The sequence below is a fragment of the Hypanus sabinus genome, chromosome 15, assembly GCF_030144855.1.
Source record: "Hypanus sabinus isolate sHypSab1 chromosome 15, sHypSab1.hap1, whole genome shotgun sequence".
Taxonomy (NCBI): Eukaryota; Metazoa; Chordata; class Chondrichthyes; order Myliobatiformes; family Dasyatidae; genus Hypanus; species Hypanus sabinus.
Window position 1 is genome coordinate 47,925,251 of NC_082720.1, and position 23,522 is coordinate 47,948,772.

General features: G+C 39.9%; 1 protein-coding gene across 3 annotated transcripts in view; it reads right to left on the minus strand.

The window, feature by feature from the left end:
* Positions 1 to 2,159: 2,159 nt before the first annotated feature.
* LOC132405486 (CCR4-NOT transcription complex subunit 6-like) overlaps positions 2,160 to 23,522 on the minus strand; it is a 68,380-nt gene continuing 47,017 nt past the window's right edge. For all 3 annotated transcript variants that reach the window (XM_059990321.1, XM_059990323.1, XM_059990322.1), the window contains exons 7-12: positions 23,309 to 23,466; positions 22,509 to 22,663; positions 21,896 to 22,050; positions 9,463 to 9,696; positions 8,277 to 8,479; positions 2,160 to 5,787 (exon numbers count right to left, since the gene is read on the minus strand). In XM_059990321.1, coding sequence (XP_059846304.1) covers positions 5,575 to 5,787; positions 8,277 to 8,479; positions 9,463 to 9,696; positions 21,896 to 22,050; positions 22,509 to 22,663; positions 23,309 to 23,466 — 1,118 coding nt within the window. In that variant the 3' untranslated portion in view covers positions 2,160 to 5,574. The remainder of the gene's footprint in view (positions 5,788 to 8,276; positions 8,480 to 9,462; positions 9,697 to 21,895; positions 22,051 to 22,508; positions 22,664 to 23,308; positions 23,467 to 23,522) is intronic.

The window sequence follows — 23,522 nt, forward strand, 5'->3', positions numbered from 1 at the left end:
ATGCTAAATGAGTATTAATTACTATAAGCTATTAAAACTTCAAAGAAAGCCCACATAAAACAATTCATTTCTTAAAATGTACTTTGACAGGATTTTAGGATTTCTGCCTGAACATAAAATGTCTTGAATATAAAATGACTTGGACTGGCAACTTTCCAGTTGCGCTCCCCACTTTATTCTGTCATCCCGTACTTATACACCTTGTTGACACCTGCAAGTACTGAACAATGCTGGAAATGCACCCTTCACCCCCACCCACAGTCATTCTCCTTTTGTAGTCGGAAGGACTAGAATTAGAATTTTTAATCTAAATCTTTGCTTGAAGGTGACACCAATACCATGACACTTAACTCATTTAATTTAAAATGAGGTTTCCCTCCCCCAAAACTCTATGCCATTAAATTTTCAAGGCATTTTTCTTATGGTTCACTTCTTCCTATCAATTTTCCCCTTGTCCAGTCCTTTATCTTTTTCAACCTATCACCTCCCAGCTTCTTACTTCACTCCCCCTCCCCTATCCACCTGGTTTTACCAATCACCTTTGAAATTGTATGCCTTCCCCTCTCCCTGCTGCTTATTCTTCCCTTTTCCAGTCCTGATAAAGGGTCTCGGCTCAAAATATTGACAGTTTATTCATTTCCATATTGAGTTTCTCCAGCATTTTGTATATTACATTTAATGTTCAAAATCCTTGCCACCACCAATCCTGCTCTTGTCCCTCCAGTTCTTTTACCAAGACAAAACCATTTGTAATGCTTTACAGGTTGACCATCCCTTATCCAAAAAACGTTTGCACTTGTATGGCATGAAATTTTCCATTTGTTATAAGGCACTGGGAAGGTTCCCAGGTGATGCACGTGCCTGCACTAGAGAGCTCTGAGAAGTTACCTCACATGTAATAAAAAGCTAATTAAAAATAAAAACACTGAATAAAACAACAAAATCTCCATCTTTTACTTAACAAGTGAACATATGCCACTTAACCATATGCTGATCATAAAACAAGCAAAGATCTATGACAAATTGAAAGTTGAAGGTGATCAAGAACATTCAACAGGCTGGTTGCAGAAATTTAAGAAAAGGAAGATTAATTTTTAAAAATCTGTGGCAAAGTATCTGCTAATCACAAAGCAGGAGAAATTAATTTGTTTGCCAAAATAGTCACTGATGAACATCTTAACATGCTGAATGGCTGCATTAGTACATGTGAGATGAACAAGTGTAAGATGAAGACTGCTTACCAGTAACACACAAATACAGTCAGGAATGATGGCAATGCAAAACAGCCGGACTGTCAAACTGGCCAGCAGAGGCAGTGATGATTCAATGTACACAGTGCTTCATGTACAAAATTATTTAATATAATATAAACCTCACTCTAGGGACTATGTACAAGTTGCATATGTAATGTAAATAGATTGTGTTTAAATTTGGGTCCTGTCCCCAAGGTATCTCATTATACAGATGCAAATATTTCAAAATCTAAAATCAAAATTGAACTCCAATTTATTCCTTCATTCCATTGTTTATTTTCGTTTTGCATTTTGCAACCCCTTTGCCTTTGAAGCAGTTGTATGTGCCTTTGCTATTTGCAGAATCAATTATTCTACTGGAGACACAAGAAACTGCAGATGCTGAAGACCAGACCAACAATCTGCTGGAGAAATTCAGCAAGTAGCATCTATAGGAGGAAAGGCATTGCCCAGATTTTGGGTCAAAACCCTACATCAGCATTCCCTATAACAATTATTCCTGTGCTCTCATTATCTTTCACCTCCCTTCATAAACTATAATCAGGCTGAAACAGCTTCTGTTCTAAATCCTATTCTAAATCTAACTGGGGGAAAACTAAAATCATAGGGAGCAAAAACAGTTCCAAGAAAAATCACTCAATACTTCTTAATACACCCCATCTCAGTAAATGGTGCCTGACCTCATCTTTCCTGAATGTAGTTTCATTTCTCATTAGTCCAATACTCCACAAATGGAGATAAATAAGTCACAATTGGGGACGTTTCTGAAAATCTCTATTGATGTACTTGTGCCTCAACTTTTCTCTACCTTTAAATGCTTCAAAATTCTTGATGTGATGCATACTCTGCTTAGAAAAGAACTGTTACTAACATACTGCTATAGTGAATAAACACAGCAAACAAAGATCGAAATAGATATACAATTTATTGTCCAAGCTGTGAGTAGGAAAAATACACCTGTGCACGGGAACAAGCAGACCCTGTTTATGGGAAATACATCGTGCTATCAACTGCTATTCAAGCCAAAAAGTTCACATAACATTTAAAAAGCTCTCGTTTACCATCCCAAATTTAACTTTAGAGCTGCCTAGGTAGCCGTAATTTTTTAAAAAATTACTTAGTGCAGATGTCATTGCTGGTTTGATCAGTGCACCCATGAAGAATGGTAAACAAGAGAGTGGCTGCAGTGCATTATAAAATGAAATCTGTAGAAATAGGTTTAGCACAGAACTGAAAATGTCCTTCTATCCTGAGTTGTAATCACTAGTGAAATGTGGAGAGGGTTCAGATTCATGTAGCCTACAAGATACCATCAAGGACTCATTGGAATAGACTATGTACGGGGGAGTGCATGTACACAGAAAATAAAACAGGTTTATTGATTTCCTGAAGAGATGTAAAAAGGGGGCATCTTAATCTTACATAAAATGTACACTTTTTTTGCATTATGTAAAAATCAAATATTTCTACCTTTGTAGGATTATGCAAAAATTACTGCATGTAAAAATTCCTACAAATATCCTACCAAAGACAAAATTTAATTTCAGTACAGCAATTAAATAATACACATTTTAATCACAGAAATGAAGAATACAATAGCATTTGGATTTGGTCTGTGAAGTAATATCCCCTTATAATTGTGTACTATATATACCAATCCCAAGTGACCACAAAGCTGAAACAATGAGATCAATACTGATAGGTCACTTTTTGCCTAATTTACTTTAGATTGGGGTTTCATGATGTACATTAATAAAATGGTAAAGCAAGGAAAACATGAGCAAACACCTTTTATTCACACTTTACAAAAAGCTACTCATTAAATCTACTACAAACAATACTACCAATAATTAGTTTACTGATTATAAATCGGACATGTTTGCTAATAGTACAAACAAAAATGACTGCAGGTCCCAGACAAGGGTTCAAGATAAATCTATTATGGGTATTTATTATATTTTCAACTTAGCAAGTTAAACCTCAAATTCTCATTGCATCCTGGTTTTGTCTGCACCAATTATTATTTAAGTGCTTTGTCTTTAATTAAATGTTTTAAAGTAATTAAAATTTGTCGCAATCAACTTAGCTGCATTCCACAGTAACTGTAAACCGGAATGAAGACTGGTCCAATTTTTTTGAGTGTCATGTTGTGTTCTTTTGTCTCCCTGCCTGCAGTCGAAACTAAAGAGCTAGATCAAACTATACCTCTGGCTCATTCAATGCATAATATAGTACAAGCTAATTCCAAAGGCTCCCCCTTAGCACCTTAAACAAAAGCAGAGCAAAAGCTAACCTACTAAAGCTTGCACACTTGGCTTTAAGAATATGCTACCAATGGCACAATGAACAAAGAGGAGAGATATAGCTCTGGTCCAGCTGAAAAACACAAAACATGACCATTTAAAAATTAATGGATTTGAAACTTTGTCTGGAAGACCTGCGCAGAAAACATAGCTCAGTTCTAAGTTTACACTGCTTCAGAACATTAAAATTCCTACCAAGGAATGCTACTTCTTTATAAGATCAAAGCACACAGCATTGACTGTGTATGGTCTCAAATGATGCAGCTTTCCTTGGTGAAAAGTAGCACTGTGCAAAGAGACAGAAGCAGTGCTAGGATACAAAGGGTTAAAGTTACTCTGTACCCAACCTGATCAACATGTGTGGTGTTCATTGCTCCACAAGAAAAAAATGCCACAGAGCTTATACAAAAGTGTCTTCATAAAATCTCACAAATCTTTAACAGTTTTTATTTTTTTAAAAAAATCTCAAAGAAGATGCTCAGGATTTCTCCGCGTGCACAGGCAGTGCTGGTTCCAAAAATCCCCTCAAAAAATAAAAAAGTTGATGAGGCACATCATGTAAAAAAAATTAGAGGAAGTTGGGTAGTTCAAAGATCATAAGGTTCAAATGCTGATACCAAATCCTGAGGAGTGAAATTCTTGAATTTAAATTAACTGTGTCCTCAACTGTAAAAGTAGTACATGAGTTACAAACCCAGAACAGTGCAAATAATAGCAGAGGAAACCTGTTGCAACTTCTTTTTTTTTACAAATGTTTTTAAAGCATGAAACAGATAAAAATTTAGCCTTAGTTTACAATACAATCATTTTTTTCCAAATCTGTTTTAAATCTTTTTAGTACAAAACACCTTAAATCAGGTCTTCTATGGTTCATATACAATCATTAAAGGCTAACTTCAAATTCAAATTTATACAAACACTTCTCAAAAGTGTGGAGTGAAGTATGGAAATAAAGGTCCTCAATGGCTACTACTGGCCTGAAAAGTAGTGCTATACAGATTTTTTTGTGCAACAATACACAGTTGGTTCCACTTTAGCAAATTATTTTTGTCAAGTAGGCAATTTTTAAAAAACCTCACAATTCATTTGCACTTGTATATTTTGCTTTCAATGGACATGCAGAAAGGTAGGGTAAGACTACACAGAACTGCCAAACTTTGATAATGCTTTCAAGGATGCTTCTTGGAAACCTAGTATTTGTTTAACTTTGGCTTGAAGTATTCTCATTTCTATTGAAAGGAAGAATTGAAGACTACTGGAAAAAGGCAGAACTGTATTTCTTAACAAAGAAGTGGGATGGGAAATTGCCAATATTTTAAAACCCATCTAATGCACTGCCTAAATTTAAAATGTATTCAGGAAGAATATGGAGTATATTGATTCATCTTTGATATGCCAATTATTGAAAATACTTTTAAATGTTCTTGGTCCAATTATAATTCCCTCAGATTTTCATTCATACCGCATTCCAATACACTCCAGCTACTTAAAGACTTCCCTTCGTGTTAGAGAAAACCATACATTGCCACCTTAACTTGAAATGTATAATTAATTGTATTGCAAAGTGCACTGTTGAAGTTTGAAATGAGTTCCTGTTCTGTGAACATTTCTATACAATAAACAGTGAATTTCACCTCCTCCCCTAACCATCACACCATCCCAACCACCACTCTGACTCTAAAAGGAATCATCTGTTTAATCTTGCGTAGAGACTGAGACTTTGCTTAATTTTCCACTAAAAAAATGCAGAAGCATAAAGCAGAACAGGTTTTGTGAAGAAACCCATTTTCAGCATGTCTATAGCATACAAAATAGGAAATAGGGCTCAATTTCATTTATCTGTAAATAGCACCAGACTACTATTGTTTATTATTTAGACAAGCTATCCAAGAAACAAATTTAAAACTGATTAAGAACATAATTTTGACAACAATCCTATTGGCCATACTTCACTCCTCAGTACTTTGATTTTACAATTTTACAAGATTAAGAGGCTTCCCTCCAGAGTACACACACAACTACCTTCTGCCTGGCAGATGGATACCATTTACTGGCGACACAAAAGGCAGTAAAAGCTCTAGTTGTGCAAAAAGTGAGAAATGGTCTGATGGGATGTGTGGATGTGGGCAGCCAGTTATACTGTTTTCAATCAGCCAATTAGGATCCAAAGGTCCAAGAACACCCAGTATGTTAATATGAGGCTTCGAGTAGAAGATGTAATCAATAATACCCTGCAGACAAATGAAAACAAACTTTAAATTTTCAATCTTAAAATTCTCCTAAAATTCATACATTAGGTTAGCTTCTTCATTTTGTTGAAACAAGAGTTGATACCCCATACAAGCAGCTGCATTCAAATTAAAATCAAAACAAAACGAACATCAATTGTAATAAATTATCAAGATATAATTGAGTTTCTCAAATTTTCACCACCACTCAAACCTTGATTGAATCAATCTATATAAACAATAAACACACCTATGAATATTTTGAATACCTTCCAACCAGAGAATTGAAATAATAAGCTCGCAGTCATAGTCTCAACTCAACCAAAATCTCACTTTGGGAGGTGAGCATTAATTAATGTTTATTTAAGCTGAAAACTCCTTTCATCCAGTCCATCCTCCCTAGTCTATTCCAAATAAGACCACAAGACTTGGGAGCAGAATTAGGCCATTCAGCCTATCAAGTCTGCTCCACCATTCCATCATGGCTGATCTCAGATCCCACTCAACCTTGTACACTTGCCTTCTGGGCATATCAAGAACCTCAACAATGAATTGTGATAGGCAAATGGTGCATAAAGGCAGTGTACAAAGAACCCAAGGTAGAGACTAAGGAGCATGTTAATGTGACAAACTATGTACATAAACTGAGTAACTGGGATAATGGAAAGTATTCTTACAGGAGGCAGGATAAGTGGAAAAGCAGTCATGGGGAGCCTATGGGATTGCATATAAATTGACCATTAATCTATCCCCTGAAATAGAGGTAGAGAATTTGAAGTGGAGGTGGATTATATAAAGGTTACAGCAGGATGGATATTGACAAAAAAACAATGAAATTTTCTAATACAATGAGATAACAGAAAGCAAATACAATGTCAATGTACTAGAAAAAGAGAGGGGGGGGGACCAGAGAGTGATTAGAGTTTTCCAAAAATATCCCCATACAGAAAGGTTAGACCATTAAAGCTGCTGTTGCTACAGCTTTGGTTGGAATTAGAGAATGGAATACTTATTATACTAGCAAAGGTGTTGAGACAAGGGAATTAGGATGCAAAAGGGGTTATGAGATATTCCTGGCTGACAATGTAAAGCAGAGTTCCAAAAGGTTAAGTATATTAAGAGCAAAAAGAAAGCACAAGAGGGCCATTTAAGGATCAGCGTGGTGATGTATGTGTAAAACCACAGGAAATGAAGGCTTCAAATGAATACCTCTCATCTGCAAGGAGACAGAAGCTCAAATTCAAATAAGGGAACAGTAATATCCTGGAGTATATTAATATTATAAAGGAGGTAGTGATAGAGGACTTGTGTAAAGTTGGATAAATCCTTGAGGTCTTTACCAGGTGCATGCTAGGATGTTATGGGAATGTCTGGAACCTTGGCAGAGATTTTTATTGTTATTAGCCACAAGTGAGGCATTGGAAGACCGGATGATAGCTGATGTTGTGCCTTTATTTAGGAAGGGTAGCAAAGATACTGGAAGGGATTCTCATAGAATGGTAAGGATAAAGCATTGAAAGGTCAGCATTGCTTTGTGTACGAGAAATCAAGTCTCATGAACTTGATAAAAATTTTGAAGAGATGACAAAGTCCTGCATAGCAGATTGGTTTGCCACAAGGGATCAGGATTGGGTTCCCCCAGCGTGTGCCATTTATATTAATGATTTGGGGAAACATGTTAAGTGGCACAATGAGCAAGTCTGCAGGTAACACCAAAATTTATGATGTGGTGGACAGTGAAGAAGGTTGTTGGAGATTACAGAAGGACATAGATCATCTGGGAATGTCGGCAAGACGAGCGACAGATGGAATTTAACTTAGACAAGTATAAAAGGGAGGCATTTTAGGAACTTAAACCAGGGCAGGAAATACATAGTGAATGGCAAGGCCCTGGGGAGTGCTGTAAAGAGACATTGTGGGTATAAATACATAGTTCCCTGAAAATAGGAACAGAGATGTGGGTGAAGGCAGCATATGCTTGCTTTCATCAGCTGAAAAAGAGTAGCACAGTTGGGATGTTATGTCACAGTTGTACAAAAAGCTGGCTTGGCCACTTGCTCATACCATGAAGTTAGAGAAGATGCAGTAAAGATTTACTAGGATTGGAGGGTTTTGGTTATCAGGAGAGAAATAATCTCTTCTTGCTCCTCCTCCCGCCAATATAACTGAATATAGTTCATTTGTCATTAGTAATCATAATTAATCTGTCATAAGAAGGGGGTCATCAGAATTGATACAGAAGCTAGGATACATATTATCATTGAACTAAAACCAGCAGGATGATACACATTTACATGAAAGGAATAGGGGAATAAATAACATTAAGATAACACTAAAAATGTGAGGGAAAAAAACAAATAATTTGCTGTACACTCTTTACTCTCGAAGATTGTCCCTTCAGATGTCAAGATAATTCAATATAAAATTTAAACCGCTAACTTAATAATGAACAAGTTTCCTGATTGTTAAACATGTAACATTGACATACATACTTTGAAATCAAAGGTGTAGTTTGTATAAGGCATCAGACCATTCTCATAGGCACTCTTCAGGTTAAAGCCATGAGTGATCCTTGCAGTTGGAGTCCCATTTTTTCCAATATTACTGAATTTCATTAGACAGTCACTATATCTTAGCTCCTTGAAATCCTTATGGTTTGTATCAACTCCTCCAGTGGTCAAGTACTCCACAACACCTGAAGGGAAATAAAAATCAATCTGAAACCAGTACCATGTTGTGTAAAAACAAAATGTTAATGACTGTGTCTTTGCTTTCAACATAAAAAAATACACAATTACAAATATGACAGGTGACCCACTGTGAAGAGGCAAACTGGCTGGTGTGACAAGAGATGCAGACTTCTAAAATTGAAGTACATTGTAAGTGAATTAGTACCAAAGCTTTCATCAGAAATGTCAGCCAATTTTTGTTTTGCGCTTTAAACAAGATGCATTTAGTTAAAATAAGTAGATAATAGTAAAAGACCATTTGGATAACTTGCTCATAATACCTCTTCTATGATACACCAATTCTTAACTCATTTTAGTAATTCAATACTATTCATTCTGTTCAAAAATTATGTACAAGTTAAACCAGCATTTGGCCACATATGAACCAGCATATGAACACATGTTCCACTAATTTAAACACTTATATCATGAATTTGCCTACAGATGCAATTTTATACAATCATAATACCTGGGAAAATATTCAAGACAAATGACACAGAATAAAATATTAACTAGTGAAATTACTGTTAGAAAAAAAGACATTTAATTTCCCCAGATATTGTTGATTATGATTTAACACCTCCTGACTTCTTGAAAATACCACATTAAAAAGTCAAATCAATACAGGGGTGCAGTGAAGTGAAACTGAATTTAAAAAAAAACATAGTATGTAGAAACAAAACTATTATATTTTGAATATTTTGTTGCACCATTTTGTGCTTACTTGAAAAATTGTACTGGATGGATAACACATTCAAAGCCACAGTTGCACCACTGTGGCCGTGCATCTGACAGATGTTAAATGTTAAAATTATTTAAACTAATAACACAAAATTCATCTAGACAATTGATAAAATTTCTGAGTGAGAAGAAACCCAACTTGAATTAATGAATAAAATACTTGAAGCTACAGAACATTACAACTAAAAGGCAGATTTGTGTTTCTTACCCGAATCTGGCAGTGAATTGAGATCTGCACAAAGTACAAGTGGAATGACATTATGATCTCCTGAGACGGCACCTGGTCTGAGTGTTCGAGAAACCTTTTCAATTATATTTTTCACTTCAGATAGGAACATCATGGTTTGTATCAGCTTTACATCAGAATACTCAGGATCCCAATGCATATGTGCATTTGCAACAAGAATGAGCTGTTTTTCCATTCCATGAAACGACTTCCCAGCTAGGAATTAAAAATTATAACTGGTTTAAAAAGTAAAAACTAAAACAGTGTATTTTAAATTGATGGATTTCTCAGATATATCTAGAATACAAAAATGTTACATCTGTACACATTTCGAACTGACACGCCTTAACACCACATTTTGTTTTTACATAGATTGTGCCAACCTATATAAACCTACAACATGATCAATCTAACCCTTCCCTCCTACATTGCTGATAACCCTTTTTTCCATCTATGTGTTGGTGTTCACTCAGGTGTTGTGCAATACTGTCATTCATTCTAAGAGTCTCTTAAATGGTCATGTTTCAACCTCTACCACCACTCAGCAGTGCATAGCAGACACCTGCCACTCCATTTAAATAAAACATCTCTGACATCTCCCCAAAATTTCCCAACACCCACTTTAAGGATGTCCTGTGGTATCAACCGTTACAGCCCAAGGAAAAAGGCATTAGCAGTGCAGTTTCTCTATGCCTCCAGTAACAACTGTGTTTAGTGTGGTCAACTTTATCTCAGACACCTACGTTCTCAGGAGTTTTTGCAGTTCGTATGCAGTAAAGTTCTGCCAAGCTCAGTGGTGAAGCAGCACTTTTACTTTTTGAGTAACATCTATGCTCAGATGCTAAGCTTAGGAGGGGTAAGGGGAAAAGTCAGGTACTAGAGAGTACCCCAGTGGCTGTACCCCTTGACTATAAGTACTCCTGTTTGAGGGGACAGCCTACCTGGGGGAAGCAACAGTGGTCATGCCTCCGGTAGAGTCTGGCCCTGTAGCTCAGAAGGGTAGGGAAAGTAAGAGGAAGGCAGTAGTAATGGGGACTCGATAGTTAGGGGGTCAAATAGGCGATTCTGTGGACGCAGTCAGGAGACCCGGATGGTAGTTTGCCTCCCTGGTACTAAGGCCTGGGATGTTTTTGATCACGTCCAAAATACCCTGAAGTGGGAGGGTGAGGAGCCAAAGGTCATGGTACATATAGGTACCAATGACATAGGTAGGAAAAGGGAAGAGGTCCTGAAAGGAGAATATAGGGAGTTAGGAAGGCAGTTGAGAAGAAGGACCGCAAAGGTAGTAATCTTGGGATTACTGCCTGTGCCACACGAAAGAGAGAGTAGGAATGGAATGAGGTGGAGAATAAATGCGTGGCTGAGGGATTAGAGCAGAGGGCAGGGATTCAAGTTTCTGGATCATTGGGACCTCTTTTGGGGCAGGTGTGACTTGTACAAAAAGGACGGGTTACACTTGAATCCTAGGGGGAACCAATATCCTGGCGGGGAGATTTGCTAAGGCTACTGGGGAGACTTTAAACTAGAATGGTTGGGGGGGTGGGGGGGGGGAATCAATTTGAAGAGACTAGGGGAGAGGAGGTTAGTTCACAATAGAGAAGGCTAGTAGACAGTGTGTGAGGGAGGATAGGCAGGTGATAGAGAAGGGGAGCGCTCAGACCAAAAATGTAGGGGAGAAGGAAGAAAAAAATAATAAAGTTGTCTGCACTGTTAGGGATAAACAGAGGAAGAGGTGTAAAGTTTCTTAAATACATCTATTTTAATGCTAGGAGCATTGTAAGAAAGGTGGATGAGCTTAGAGCATGGATTGATACCTGGAAATAGGATGTTGTAGCTATTAGTGAAACATGGGACATACCATGGGACTGTTAAACATGGTAATGTTAAAATTGTACAAGGCCTTGGTGAGGCCAAATTTGGAGTATTGTGTACAGTTCTGGTCACCGAACTGTAGGAAAGATGTCAACAAATTAGAGAGTACAGAAGAGAATTACTAGAATGTTACCTGGGTTTCAGCACCTAAGTTACAGAGAAAGGTTGAACAAGTTAGGTTTTTATTCTTTGGAGCGTAGAAGGTCAAGTGGGGACTTGATAGAGGTATTTAAAATTATGAGGGGGATAGATAGAGTTGATGTGGATAGGCTTTTTCCATTGAGAGTAGGGGAGATTCAAACAAGAGGACACAAGTTGAGAGTTAAGGGGCAAAAGTTTAGGGGTAACATGAGGGGGAATTTCTTTACTCAGAGAGTGGTAGCTGTGTGGAACGAGCTTCCAGTAGAAGTGGTAGAGGCAGGTTCGATTTTGTCATTTAAAACAAAATTGGATAGGTATATGGACAGGAAAGGAATGGAGAGTAAGCGTTCGGCACAGACTAGAAGGGCCGACATGGCCTGTTTCCGTGCTGTAATTGTTGTATGGTTATATGCAATGTAACTCAAGTTATATTCCCAATCAACAGTACTTTACAGCTTTCCCACCATATCAAGCTGTTTACATGTCACGAAAGGTAACTCTGTATATTAACACATGTAAATGCTAGAATGTGGAATTCTTCAGAATACAGCAATTCAGTATTCATGTTAGGCACCAGGCTTATAGCAGAACACACCTCCTACACAGGGCTACAAACAGTCCCATGGTATGTCCCAAATCTGAGAGGGGCATCATCTATCCTTCATGACAGCAATGCAATGCATAAGTTTTGTCATAGATCTAATAGAAGCTGCAGGGATTAGAACCTCCAGGAAAGTTACAACTTCAAGAGGAGTGACCAATGACATCATCTCCCAATTTACACCAATGACCAAAGAAGTCTGTGATGTCTGCACTGAAAATTGCTGTAGGCTTTCACAAATAAAATGAAGTGAACCATTTTATGTTTAAGGAAACCTGTAAAACATTTTATTGAACTCCAAAACCTACACACAAAAGCATGCCAAAATTCTTTACATCAGACCAACCCCTTAAAATGAAAACCCAACTCAATGTTGATGGTTGTGAATTATGTACATTTCTCCCAATTACGTTACCCTACACAGGACCCTCCCCTGCCCAACCCAGAATTCACTGAAACCAGCATTGTGAGCCTGTCCGGAGCTCAGATCCTCTATTCCATGGGGTGGAGGAACCGCAGGTGCTTCTGGCTTTCCAGTGGTGCACTGACATGCTCGTGATCGTGTTAAGATGCCAGGGGCATGACAGCAGAACACTCCAAATCTTGGTGGGCCAGCTTAAGGCGACCCGCCAAAATACATTCAGGTTTACCCCTCGTAACTATGACAAGTTCCAAATCGCAGAATGGGCCATCATATGGGGGCCTAAAGGGATGTTGGCGTGCATCAAGTTGGACGAAAATAAATGAGGCTTAATGTAGGTGAACAGAAACCCAATAGTACTGTATGCCATGTTGGGAGACAGGAATTGGTGAAAAGGAATTGAATTTACTGAGGGTGGAACTGTGTTTAGAGCTGACCAGGTGGTTGTGGTGTCAGGAATGAAATCACCTGGCACTCACAACAGCTGCCAGGCTACCAAATCTGTAAGTTCTCTTTTGCAGCAGCTCAGAGTCCCAGCAAGACCTGTGGAAGATGATCATGCTAACACTCATCCGTCAGGGAAGCCCTCAGAGCAGCTTTTAAGGAGCAGTGAAACCACTCACATAGGGCATTGAACCGTGGGTGATATGCCATGGTGTGATGTAGCTTAATGCTGAGGTTCTGGACCATCGTGGTCCAGAAGTCTGAAATGAGTTGGGGTCCATGGTCAGAGCAATTATCAGATGGAGTGCCATACTGAGTGACCCAGGTGTTAACGAACCCTCAAGCCTGCCTGAACATGATGGTTAATTTTTGCCTGCTGGTACCCCATCAGGTTACAGTCCAAACACACACGTCATTTCTGAGGCTGTGGCAAACAAACTTTAGTGCAACCAGTTTCTGTGAGGCCTTCTGGCCCAGATGCCTGAGGTCACATATGGAGTCAAACAGTCCGTCTCCAGTTTGCAGGCACAGTGGGGCAAAGGTGACTGGTTGAGACATCGCACAGGAGAGAAACCCCAGCTTCCCTGAACTTAATATCAGCTAACTGTAGGCCCTTGACTGTTATTCGGTAAGCCCGGAGCTCTGGGTCAGTAACTCAGTTGGCTGCCATGCCAGCATAGTCAACCTCTCTGCGTATGGTCTCAATATCAATGGCTTGCCATGAGAGGCAATCAACTGCAGCATTATTTTTCCCCTTGATATGTTGTATATCAGTTTGAAGTCAGATAGGTAAGCCAGATGGCATTGCTACCGTGCAGACAAGGTCTGATATTCTGGCCACAAGGAGTTTGTGGTCAAGGAACACGGAAATGGCAACCCTCTAGAAGAAAATGAAAGTGGCAGACAGCCAGATAGAGATCAAGAAGCTCATGGTCAAACGCGCTGTACTTGCTTTCGAGGGGACGGAGCTGCCGGCTGAAAGTGAGCAGCTGCCCCTGGTCTCCAACCAACTGTTCATGCACAGCCCCCACCACGTAGTCTGAAGAATCAGTAGTAATGGCAATGGGTGCATTGGGTGAGGGGGTGTGTCAGTATTGTCACATTAGAAAGAGCTCATTTAGTATCATCAAATGCCCTGGTCATGCCCACTGAACAGTCAAACACTTGATTAGGGGCACTTCCTTTAAGCACACTATACAGCAGTATAAGTTCAGCAGCTTGCGGAATGAAGCGGTGAAAGAAATTCACTGTGCCCGAAAAACGCCTGAAGTTTCTTTTAGTAGTGACTATAGCGACTACCTTTGATTGGAGGGGTTTTGCACCTTCTGTGGAAATGTGATGGCCGAGGAAGTCAATGGTTAACGAAAAGAAAATCAGTCTTTTAGAGTCCATCAGCCACTGGAAAGTCAGTGCTGCATTTTTCAGTCCAAACGGTAGGTGCAGAAACTCAAAAAGGCCAAACACAGCATTACACTTTTTTGGGAATGTCCTTTGAGTACACAGGCAGCTGATGGTAGCCCCTAACAAGATCAACTTTGGAAAAAATTAACTTTCTGGCTAAGCGTGCTGAAAAGACTTGAATATGTGGGAATGGATAATGATCAGAAGTGGTTGTCTTGTTAAGGTGTCTGTAATCACCACATGGGCAAAAACCACCATCAAACTTGGGGACCATATGGAGGGATGAAGCCCAGGGACTATTCCACTGGTATACAATTCAAAGTCTTTCCATGTTAACATATTCAGCCTTCACGGTTGCCAGCTTTTCTAGGTCCAGTCTATGTGCACAGACATGGACTAGCGGCCAGTTGTTGGAACGTGGTTCTTCACGATAATAATTATGGCTGTATACAATCCCCCGCAAGCTAAGGCTAAGTTAGCATTGGAAAAACTCCATGATAGCGCCAACAAACAGCTCATGGCTCACCCGGACAGAGTGATCATTGTAGCAGGGGACTTCAATCACACAGATCTTAAACTGGTCATGCCCAAATTGTACAAAAATGTGAATTTCCTGACACGAGAAAATAACATACTAGATCAAGTCTACACAAGTATTCCAGGAGCATTCAAAGCAACTCCATCTGCACACCTAGGACAATCAGACCATATCTCCCTCACACTGAGCCCTGCTTATAGACCACAGATCTGCAGAGAAAAACCAACCATCAAGACAGTACATGTGTGGTCTGAGGAAGCCACCTCAATGCTACAGGACTGTTTTGACAACATAGATTGGGGCTTGTTTGCAAAGGGAGCAGACCTAGAGGAATATGCTGGTTCAGTCCTAAGATATATTAAGTTTTGCACAGAAAATGTAGTAACACAAAAGACAATTAAGGTGTTTCCCAATCAAAAGCCGTGGATCAACAGCAACGTGAGGGCACTACTCAGGGAGCGCGATGCAGCCTTCAGGTCAGGAGACAAACAAGCCTACAGCGAAGCACGGGTAAATCTCTGCAGGGGCATCAGGGATGCAAAGTGCAAATACAAATTGCGCATTGAAAATCAGTTTGACAGCAACCCCCGCGGGAAAGGCATCAAGGTGCTGACAGACTACAAAACCAATAATCTGCTGCCAGATGAGGATGTCCTAAACCAGTTCTTTGCCCGCTTTGATACTCAGAGGGAGGAGGCTGCTCCACTCATCAATCCACCTGACGATGAGTCCACACTGGTCATTAAGCAACATCAGGTGAGATCCACCCTGAGTAAAGTGAATGCGATAAGGCAGCTGGCCCAGGCGGGTACTGAAAGCATGTGCCGACCAGCTTGCTGAGGTGTTTACAAGTATATTTAACCTTTCACTGCAACAAGCTGTTGTTCCAACATGCCTTAAAACCTCCACCATCATCCCAGCGCCCAAAAAATTCAGCTGTGAAGTGCCTGAACGACTATCGCCCTGTAGTGCTGACACCCATAGCCATGAAGTGCTTTGAGAGACTTGTGCTCTCTCACATTAAGGCTACAATCCCACCTGATCTGGACAAAGACCAGTTTGCCTGCTGGGCAAATTGCTCCACAGAGGATGCAATCACAACAGCCCTCCATATTGCTCTGACTCACTTAGAGGAATCGAACACTTACATGAGGATATTATTTGTGGACTTTAGTTCTGCATTTAACACAATCATCCCCCATAAACTGGTCAGCAAACTGAACACTCTTGGCCTTGGTTCCTCCCTATGCTCATGGACTTTCTCACAGACCGAGCACAGCAAGTCAGAGTTGGTAAGCACACCTCCATCACCCTCATCTTAAAAATAGGCACCCTGCAGGGCTGTGTGCTGAGCCCTATGCTCTACACACTCTTCACACATGACTGCACCCCCATCTACACCTCCAATTCCATAATTAAATTTGCAGACGATACCACAGTGATTGGCCTGATCTCAAGACAAGGATGAAACAGCCTACAGGCTCGAGGTAGATCATGTGACAGAGTGGTGTAAGACAACGACCTGGTCCTTAACACTTCTAAAACAAGAGATGACCATTGACTTCAGGAGATCAAAGGACAGAGCAAGCACCCACCCTCCATATACATGGAGAGGTAGTGGAAAGTGTGGAACACCTGAAGTTCCTTGGAGTTATGTTGTCAAAGCAGCTGACATGGACCACCAACACCTCGCTGCTTGTAAAAAGGCACAACAAAGACTCTTCTTCCTCAGAAAGCTGAAACAGGCCAAACTCCCACAAAAGCTGTTGCTTAACTTCTATAGAAGCACAATTGAAACCATCCTGACCAACAGCGCCATTGTGGTATGCTGGCTACACAGCTGCTGAGCGACAAGACCTGCATTGTGTGGTGAAGGCGGCCCAGTGAATTGTCAGGATGGAGCTCCCAGGACTGGACACCATCTAATCCAGCAGACGTAGGAGGAAAGCAATCAGCATAATAGAGACACCACGCACCCCAGCCACTCCCTGTTTGACCCGCTTCTGTCCAGCAAAAGGTTCAGGGCACTAAGAACCAGAACAAATAGACTGAGGAACAGCTTCTACCCCAGTGCTGTGGCCTCCATCACACCACTCCCACAGAACAACTACTGAAACTGTGAGCACACACAAGGACTCAAACACTTGCACTAATGGCACTTTGTGCATTACTGTGACATTCTGGTGCTGCTGTATCTTATTTTCTGCTACTTATCTATTTAATACCATTTTTCTATTACTGTCTTGTTTTTATGTACCGCTTTAATTGCCTGAGAGGAAGCCAAACAGAGTTTCATTGTACCTATGTATAATGATAACAAAGATCATTCAATTCATTCAATTAACCCTATGTTTTGTGACTGTAGTAGAGAATGTGGGCCTGGCGAGGTCTGGGAATTTGCTTAGCAGTCAAGTAAACTCACGTGCAATGTTACATGAGCTTGACGGGGTCATTGAGGGGAACTTATTGGGGGAGCAAGGTAATGAGGTAATGAGGCAAGGGAGCAAGGTATTGACATCTGCAAGTCTGTAGTCCTACAGGAAGTCTGCACCAAGCAGAGTTGTGAAGGACCAGGGTCAGCATAAAACTGGGAGAGCAGGTAAAGGTGAAAAAAAACGGGTTTTATTACCCAAAATGTTTACAAACTCAACGGAACTGTACAGTCCAAACTTGAATCAGCTAAACAGAACAAAACTTGGTTACAGCAACATAGGAATTACTCCTCAAACCAAGAGACACCACTCATCTCCTGACTACGGGTTTATATTCGATGCTGGCCAGTCCGTAGTAAATTGCAGGGGAGAGAAAACATTCCTCTCCTTAAAAAGATACAGCATAAATAAAGCAGCTCCAGAGAACACCCCTCTTGGCTGTAGCAGAATGGCAGAAACCAATTATCCAGCCCCATCTACTTAGGCTGGTGTAATGCAACAGCTCAGTCGTTTACCAGATTATCAGGATGGTCGGCTACAGGACACTTAATATGCCCAGCTGATGATGTGGCTGGTAACTGCAGCCGCCACAAGAGTCTAGCCACTTTAGCCAGGACTAAGAACTACCTTTAGTGTCACCCACTGAAGCAGGGTATCAGCTGTTACATCCCAGAAGTCTTTATCCTGCTGCCATTGGCAGCCTCCAGCACACTCAACTGAGCACCTGAGTCAAATAGGAACATCACCCTGAAAGGGTGTCCATAATGAACAGGAGACAACTCTGGCAGCTGGAAGCCGCAAGGCAGTTGGCATTTCCTAGCATCAGTATCAAAGTGAGCTGGTAAAAGCATAGGCCTGGCAATGCGTATTTCGCCACCTGGGTTTCCTTATGTTGGGGACCTCCTGGACAAGATTTAATGAGGTAGAGAAAGGAGAAGGAATGATGCAGTGCTGCCTGGCTGAGCGCAGCTGTCAACCGTTTTAGCGACCACAGGTGCATTAGCGAGGGCTATACAAACTTGATTAGGCATTTGCTACATGAGGAGTTTTAAAAATAAAACAAGCATGGTAATTTCCCAGGTGAAACAGCACGTGATCCATTAGCTCTGAAGGCCCAGCAATGCAGAGACTGGGTAAGGAGAACAGTTTGAGGCACTCAAGGCTCCAATAGTACACAAGTCTGTAAAAAGTGAGTTTTCAGTGATTGGTATTTATCATGTTCAGGCTGGTGTTCTAGTAGACTCACCACTCTCACAGCCATCGAATTGCTGAGTGACGCTACCATATAGTGGAATTTGGTGTCGTCCGCCGTGATTTCTGCAGAGCGATCTGGGCCTCAGCCTGTACGAACCAAGAAACAGCATTTTGCTACCTAAACTCCGGCAGTTTGCATTGGCCGACGTTCAATAACTCCAGAATTGTCCCAGAGCATTGAGGTCACCGATGTAGGTTTTCAAATAAAATGAAGCAAGGCGTTTTATATTTAATGAAACCCGTAACAGCAGTTTATTAAACTACAAAACCTACACACAAAGGTGCGCTAAAGCTTTTTACATAAAAAAGATCATGTCAGACTAGTCTCTTAAAGTGTCAGTGGCTGAGAATTAGGTACATTTCTCCCAATTATGTTACCCTACATGCTAAAGACCCAATAAAGACCCAGTGTCTAACCTCATCCCAATTCACAGCTGCATCTTCTGGTTAGAGTCTTGATAGTGAAAAAAGTTTTCTTAAATGCATTTCATTATCAATACCTTCATTGACATGGATGAGTAAAGCCAAAACCTGCAGTACTGCAGAACTATGAAAAGAGAACCACAAACTATCCTGCCTTTCATCCTCTCAAGTCTGAGGCAAATTGGGACAGATGCTAATATTTATGTATCTTCATCACTGATGCAATTCTGGAAAAATATCTTCTGAAAATTCTTCAACTTAGCCTTAGAACTGACTACAAAATGACAACTGAGATACAGCTGGGATTTTTAATGGTTTAGCATAAGATTATTAAAGAAAATAAAGTTTAATTATTCAAAACACATCTTTAAAATTTATTGGTGACCCAATTAATTCAACTATCACTATCAACTGCCATTTTGTTGCCATCGTTTATCTCAGATGTAATTGCTACATTAGAAAAAACAAAAGTGCCCATGAATAAAGAATAACTTGCAAAGTCTAGACTAATAAAGTAACATCAGCTATTCCACTCCCACCTCAAAAGCCAGGATTTTCCTCCTAAATTAGTGGGTGCACACAATAATTTGCCAGAGAAGGTGGTAGAAGCTGATACTATCACAGCTTTTAAAAAGTATTTAGACAGGTTAAAGGACAGGAAAGGAATAGAGAAATATTAGCCAATCCCTGTAATCTGACCACAGCCTGCAAACTCAACAAGTCACTAAACCTTTGAGATACACTAAACCTTTGACATACATTTATAAGCAGCACTACACAGAACAAAATAATTTAGTCAAATCAACAAGTATGAATCCACATTCAAAATCAAGAGGTAGCAAGTTTTTACAAGTCCTGATATCTATGCCAGCACATTAAATAAGCACTTCTTTAACGTTTAGTTCATACTGACATCCATTTGTCAACTACAGTGAGGTGGCATTCAAAAAGTATTCTTTTACCAGTCATGACTCTGGTCTGGCAACTTGACTAAACCATACCACAGATTTCCCTCAAATCATCTTCCCGAGCAGAACTATTCTATTCTTTTTAAGTATAGATATAGTTATACAAGGCTTCCGAAAACTGTCTTCAAACCAGTTTCCTATGTCAGAAAAGCTGTTGGCTGAGTTAGCAGACATACTGGTAGGTTACTTACATAGTACAGATATTAGTTAATCTGAGATCTAACTTCGATCTTAGAATTAGTTAGTATGGATCAGTATGCTGAACAATGACAGTTCCAGACTAGAGCTGCAATCTATATCATCACGGTAGTTCTGTCCAATTAGGATCAAAACTACATGAAGGGGACAAAAAAAACAATAGACAATAGGTGCAGAAGTAGACCATTCGGCCCTTTGAGCCTGCACCGCCATTCTGAGATCATGGCTGATCATCTACTATCAATACCCGGTTCCTGCCTTGTCCCCATATCCCTTGATTCCCTTATCCATAAGATACCTATCGAGCTCCTTCTTGAAAGCATCCAGAGAATTGGCCTCCACTGCCTTCTGAGGCAGTGCATTCCACACCCCCACAACTCTCTGGGAGAAGTTTTTCCTTAACTCTGTCCTAAATGACCTACCTCTTATTCTCAAACCACGCCCTCTGGTACTGGACTCTCCCAGCATCTGGAACATATTTCCTGCCTCTATCTTGTCCAATCCTTTAATAATCTTATATGTTGCAATCAGATTCCCTCTCAATCTCCTTAATTCCAGCGCGTACAAGCCCACTCTCTCTAACCTCTCTGTGTAAGATAGTCCGGACATCCCAGGAATTAACCTTGTGAATCTACGCTGCACTTCCTATATAGCCAGGATGTCCTTCCTTAACTCTGGAGACCCAAACTGTACACAATACTCCAGGTGTGGTCTCACCAGGGCCCTGTACAAATGCAAAAGGATTTCCTTGCTCTTGTACTCAATTCCCTTTGTAATAAAGGTCAACATTTCATTAGCCTTCTTCACTGCCTGCTGCACTTGCTCTTTCACCTTCAGTGACTGATGAACAAGGACTCCTAGATCTCTTTGTACTTCTCCCTTACCTAACTCTACACCGTTCAGATAATAATCTGCCTTCCTGTTCTTACTCCCAAAGTGGATAACCTCACACTTATTCACATTAAACGTCATCTGCCAAGTATCTGCCCACTCACCCAGCCTACCCAAGTCACCCTAAATTCTCCTAACATCCTCATCACATGTCACACTGCCACCCAGCTTAGTATCATCAGCAAACTTGCTGATGTTATTCTCAATGCCTTCATCTAAATCGTTGATGTAAATCGTAAACAGCTGTGGTCCCAATACCGAGCCCTGTGGCACCCCACTAGTCACCACCTGCCATTCCGAGAAACACCCATTCACTGCTACCCTTTGCTTTCTATCTGCCAACCAGTTTTCTATCCATGTCAATATCTTCCCCCCAATGCCATGAGCTCTGATTTTACCCACCAATCTCCTATGTGGGACCTTATCAAATGCCTTCTGAAAATCGAGGTACACTACATCCACTGGATCTCCCTTGTCTAACTTCCTGGTTAAATTATGTACTTTAATATAAAGTACATAATTAACTGTTAAAACCTTAAAATAATAATTTTCCATTGTGGTAGGCAATTGAAAATATCATTCAGGTTTGATGAAGTCATTAAGAGACAAGCATAAAGAATCCATAATGCAGCAAACTAAAAGCACAAAGGAAAAGCAGAGATCAACACAACAGCACTTGTTTCTGAAAATAAGGGAATGTGTGAGAAATTCTGACTACTTCATCACAGGGGAATGATTTAAATATATATTAAAGCGGAAGGACGTAAATGGTATTTCAGATTAGTTACTAGTAAGCAATATGCAATAAATGGTTTAGAGAGAAATACTTACGGGATAGCTCAAAAGAATCCTTCTGCAATTCCAAGAGTACAGCAACACCAATATTGTCTTTTGTCATAACTCTGTTCAACATAGCTTCTGAGCCATCAGAGTTTGCCATGGCCAGCTGGTTGAATTCGACTGTATGGTTCTGAATCAGACTAAATCTAAAACAGTAATATTACAACAGAGTAAAAATAACTAAAATTCTGGCTATCCAAATAACCAAATTTCTAAAGTATCGACCAAAGTATGGATTATTTCCATTGCAATCTCTTCTAATCAAATTGAAATCAATAATCCGTAAATTTACATCCCACAAAAAAAACAAAGGGCAAGTTAGAAGGACTCTTTCCATAGCTGACTTTTACAACATGGAATAGCATTAAGTTTTTTTTCAAGAAATTACAAAACAAAAATTAGATAGGCACTTGACGGGAAACTTTAAGAGGATACAATGAAGATTAGCAAAACTAGCTCTCAGAATTAAATTTCATCTGTGAATTAAATTCTGACCATCTTAGTCCATCTCAAAACTTGCTCTGATGCCAAGGTTTTCTAGATCTAGTTTACTGGAATGAAGAATAAGATTAAAAAAAAGCTTTTCTGGCCATTGAAAACTTACTTTTCAGTTTTATAGAATATTGCACAACCATCTACATGCTTTCGATCGGATTCTGACATTGTCCTAGCTCTAGATTTAGGACTAAAGAAACCATCATAGCCGTGCACTTTAAGCTCAACCAGGAAAAAGGCGAAGTACTGTTCAGTCTCAACTTCCTGCAGAGAAAAATAAATTGATTAAAATAACAAATTACTTTAAATGGTTCCTTATGACATGTGAGGCAACTATTGGCCGAGTCTGTATTAGCTCTCTGCAGCTCTCATTCCTGCACCCATTTCACTGGAACTTATTCACACACAAGCTTATTTACATTCCCACAACCCCTCCCTCCACACACTTCCACATCCATCCCACCAGGCAACCCCACCCCCATCCCCCTACTCCACACTAGGAGTAATTTTAATTCACCTAACAAACCAGCACATCTTTGGGATGCTAAAGGACACTGAGCAGTCACAGGAAGAACATACAAGCACCACATTGAAGGTTGGAATTAAACTAAGTCACTGTAACAGTAAGAAAACTGCACTTCCTGCACACTGCTCATGTTCCATTGCAAGTAGATGGTATCTAAATGGTATGACAATGATTCTACAATCACTACACCATTAATTGGGATGATACTCATCTAACTTCAACTCCTACTGTTCATTCTCCATACATTTGGAATGTCATTGAAGTGGAGGAACTTATTAGAAATTATGCAGGTTCCGCAATTTCAAAACCTCCATACTAAATGATAGTGTACAAATAAATTTGCAACTTTAGGACACTAAATTTTAAATCATAAAATACCTCACCTGAAGACTGATGATATCTGCATTGCAATTCAAAATCTCTTGCATAATAGATTTTTTCCTATATTCCCAGTTCAACGCCCACGATGGACAGTATCCATACAGTTGTTTTGTGGCATATTTGTCACATAGTACGTTGTAGCACATGACTGAGAATAAAGCTGTTTTAATTTAAAAAAAAACACAATTCAATCCTTTCAGAACAACAACTGCAAAA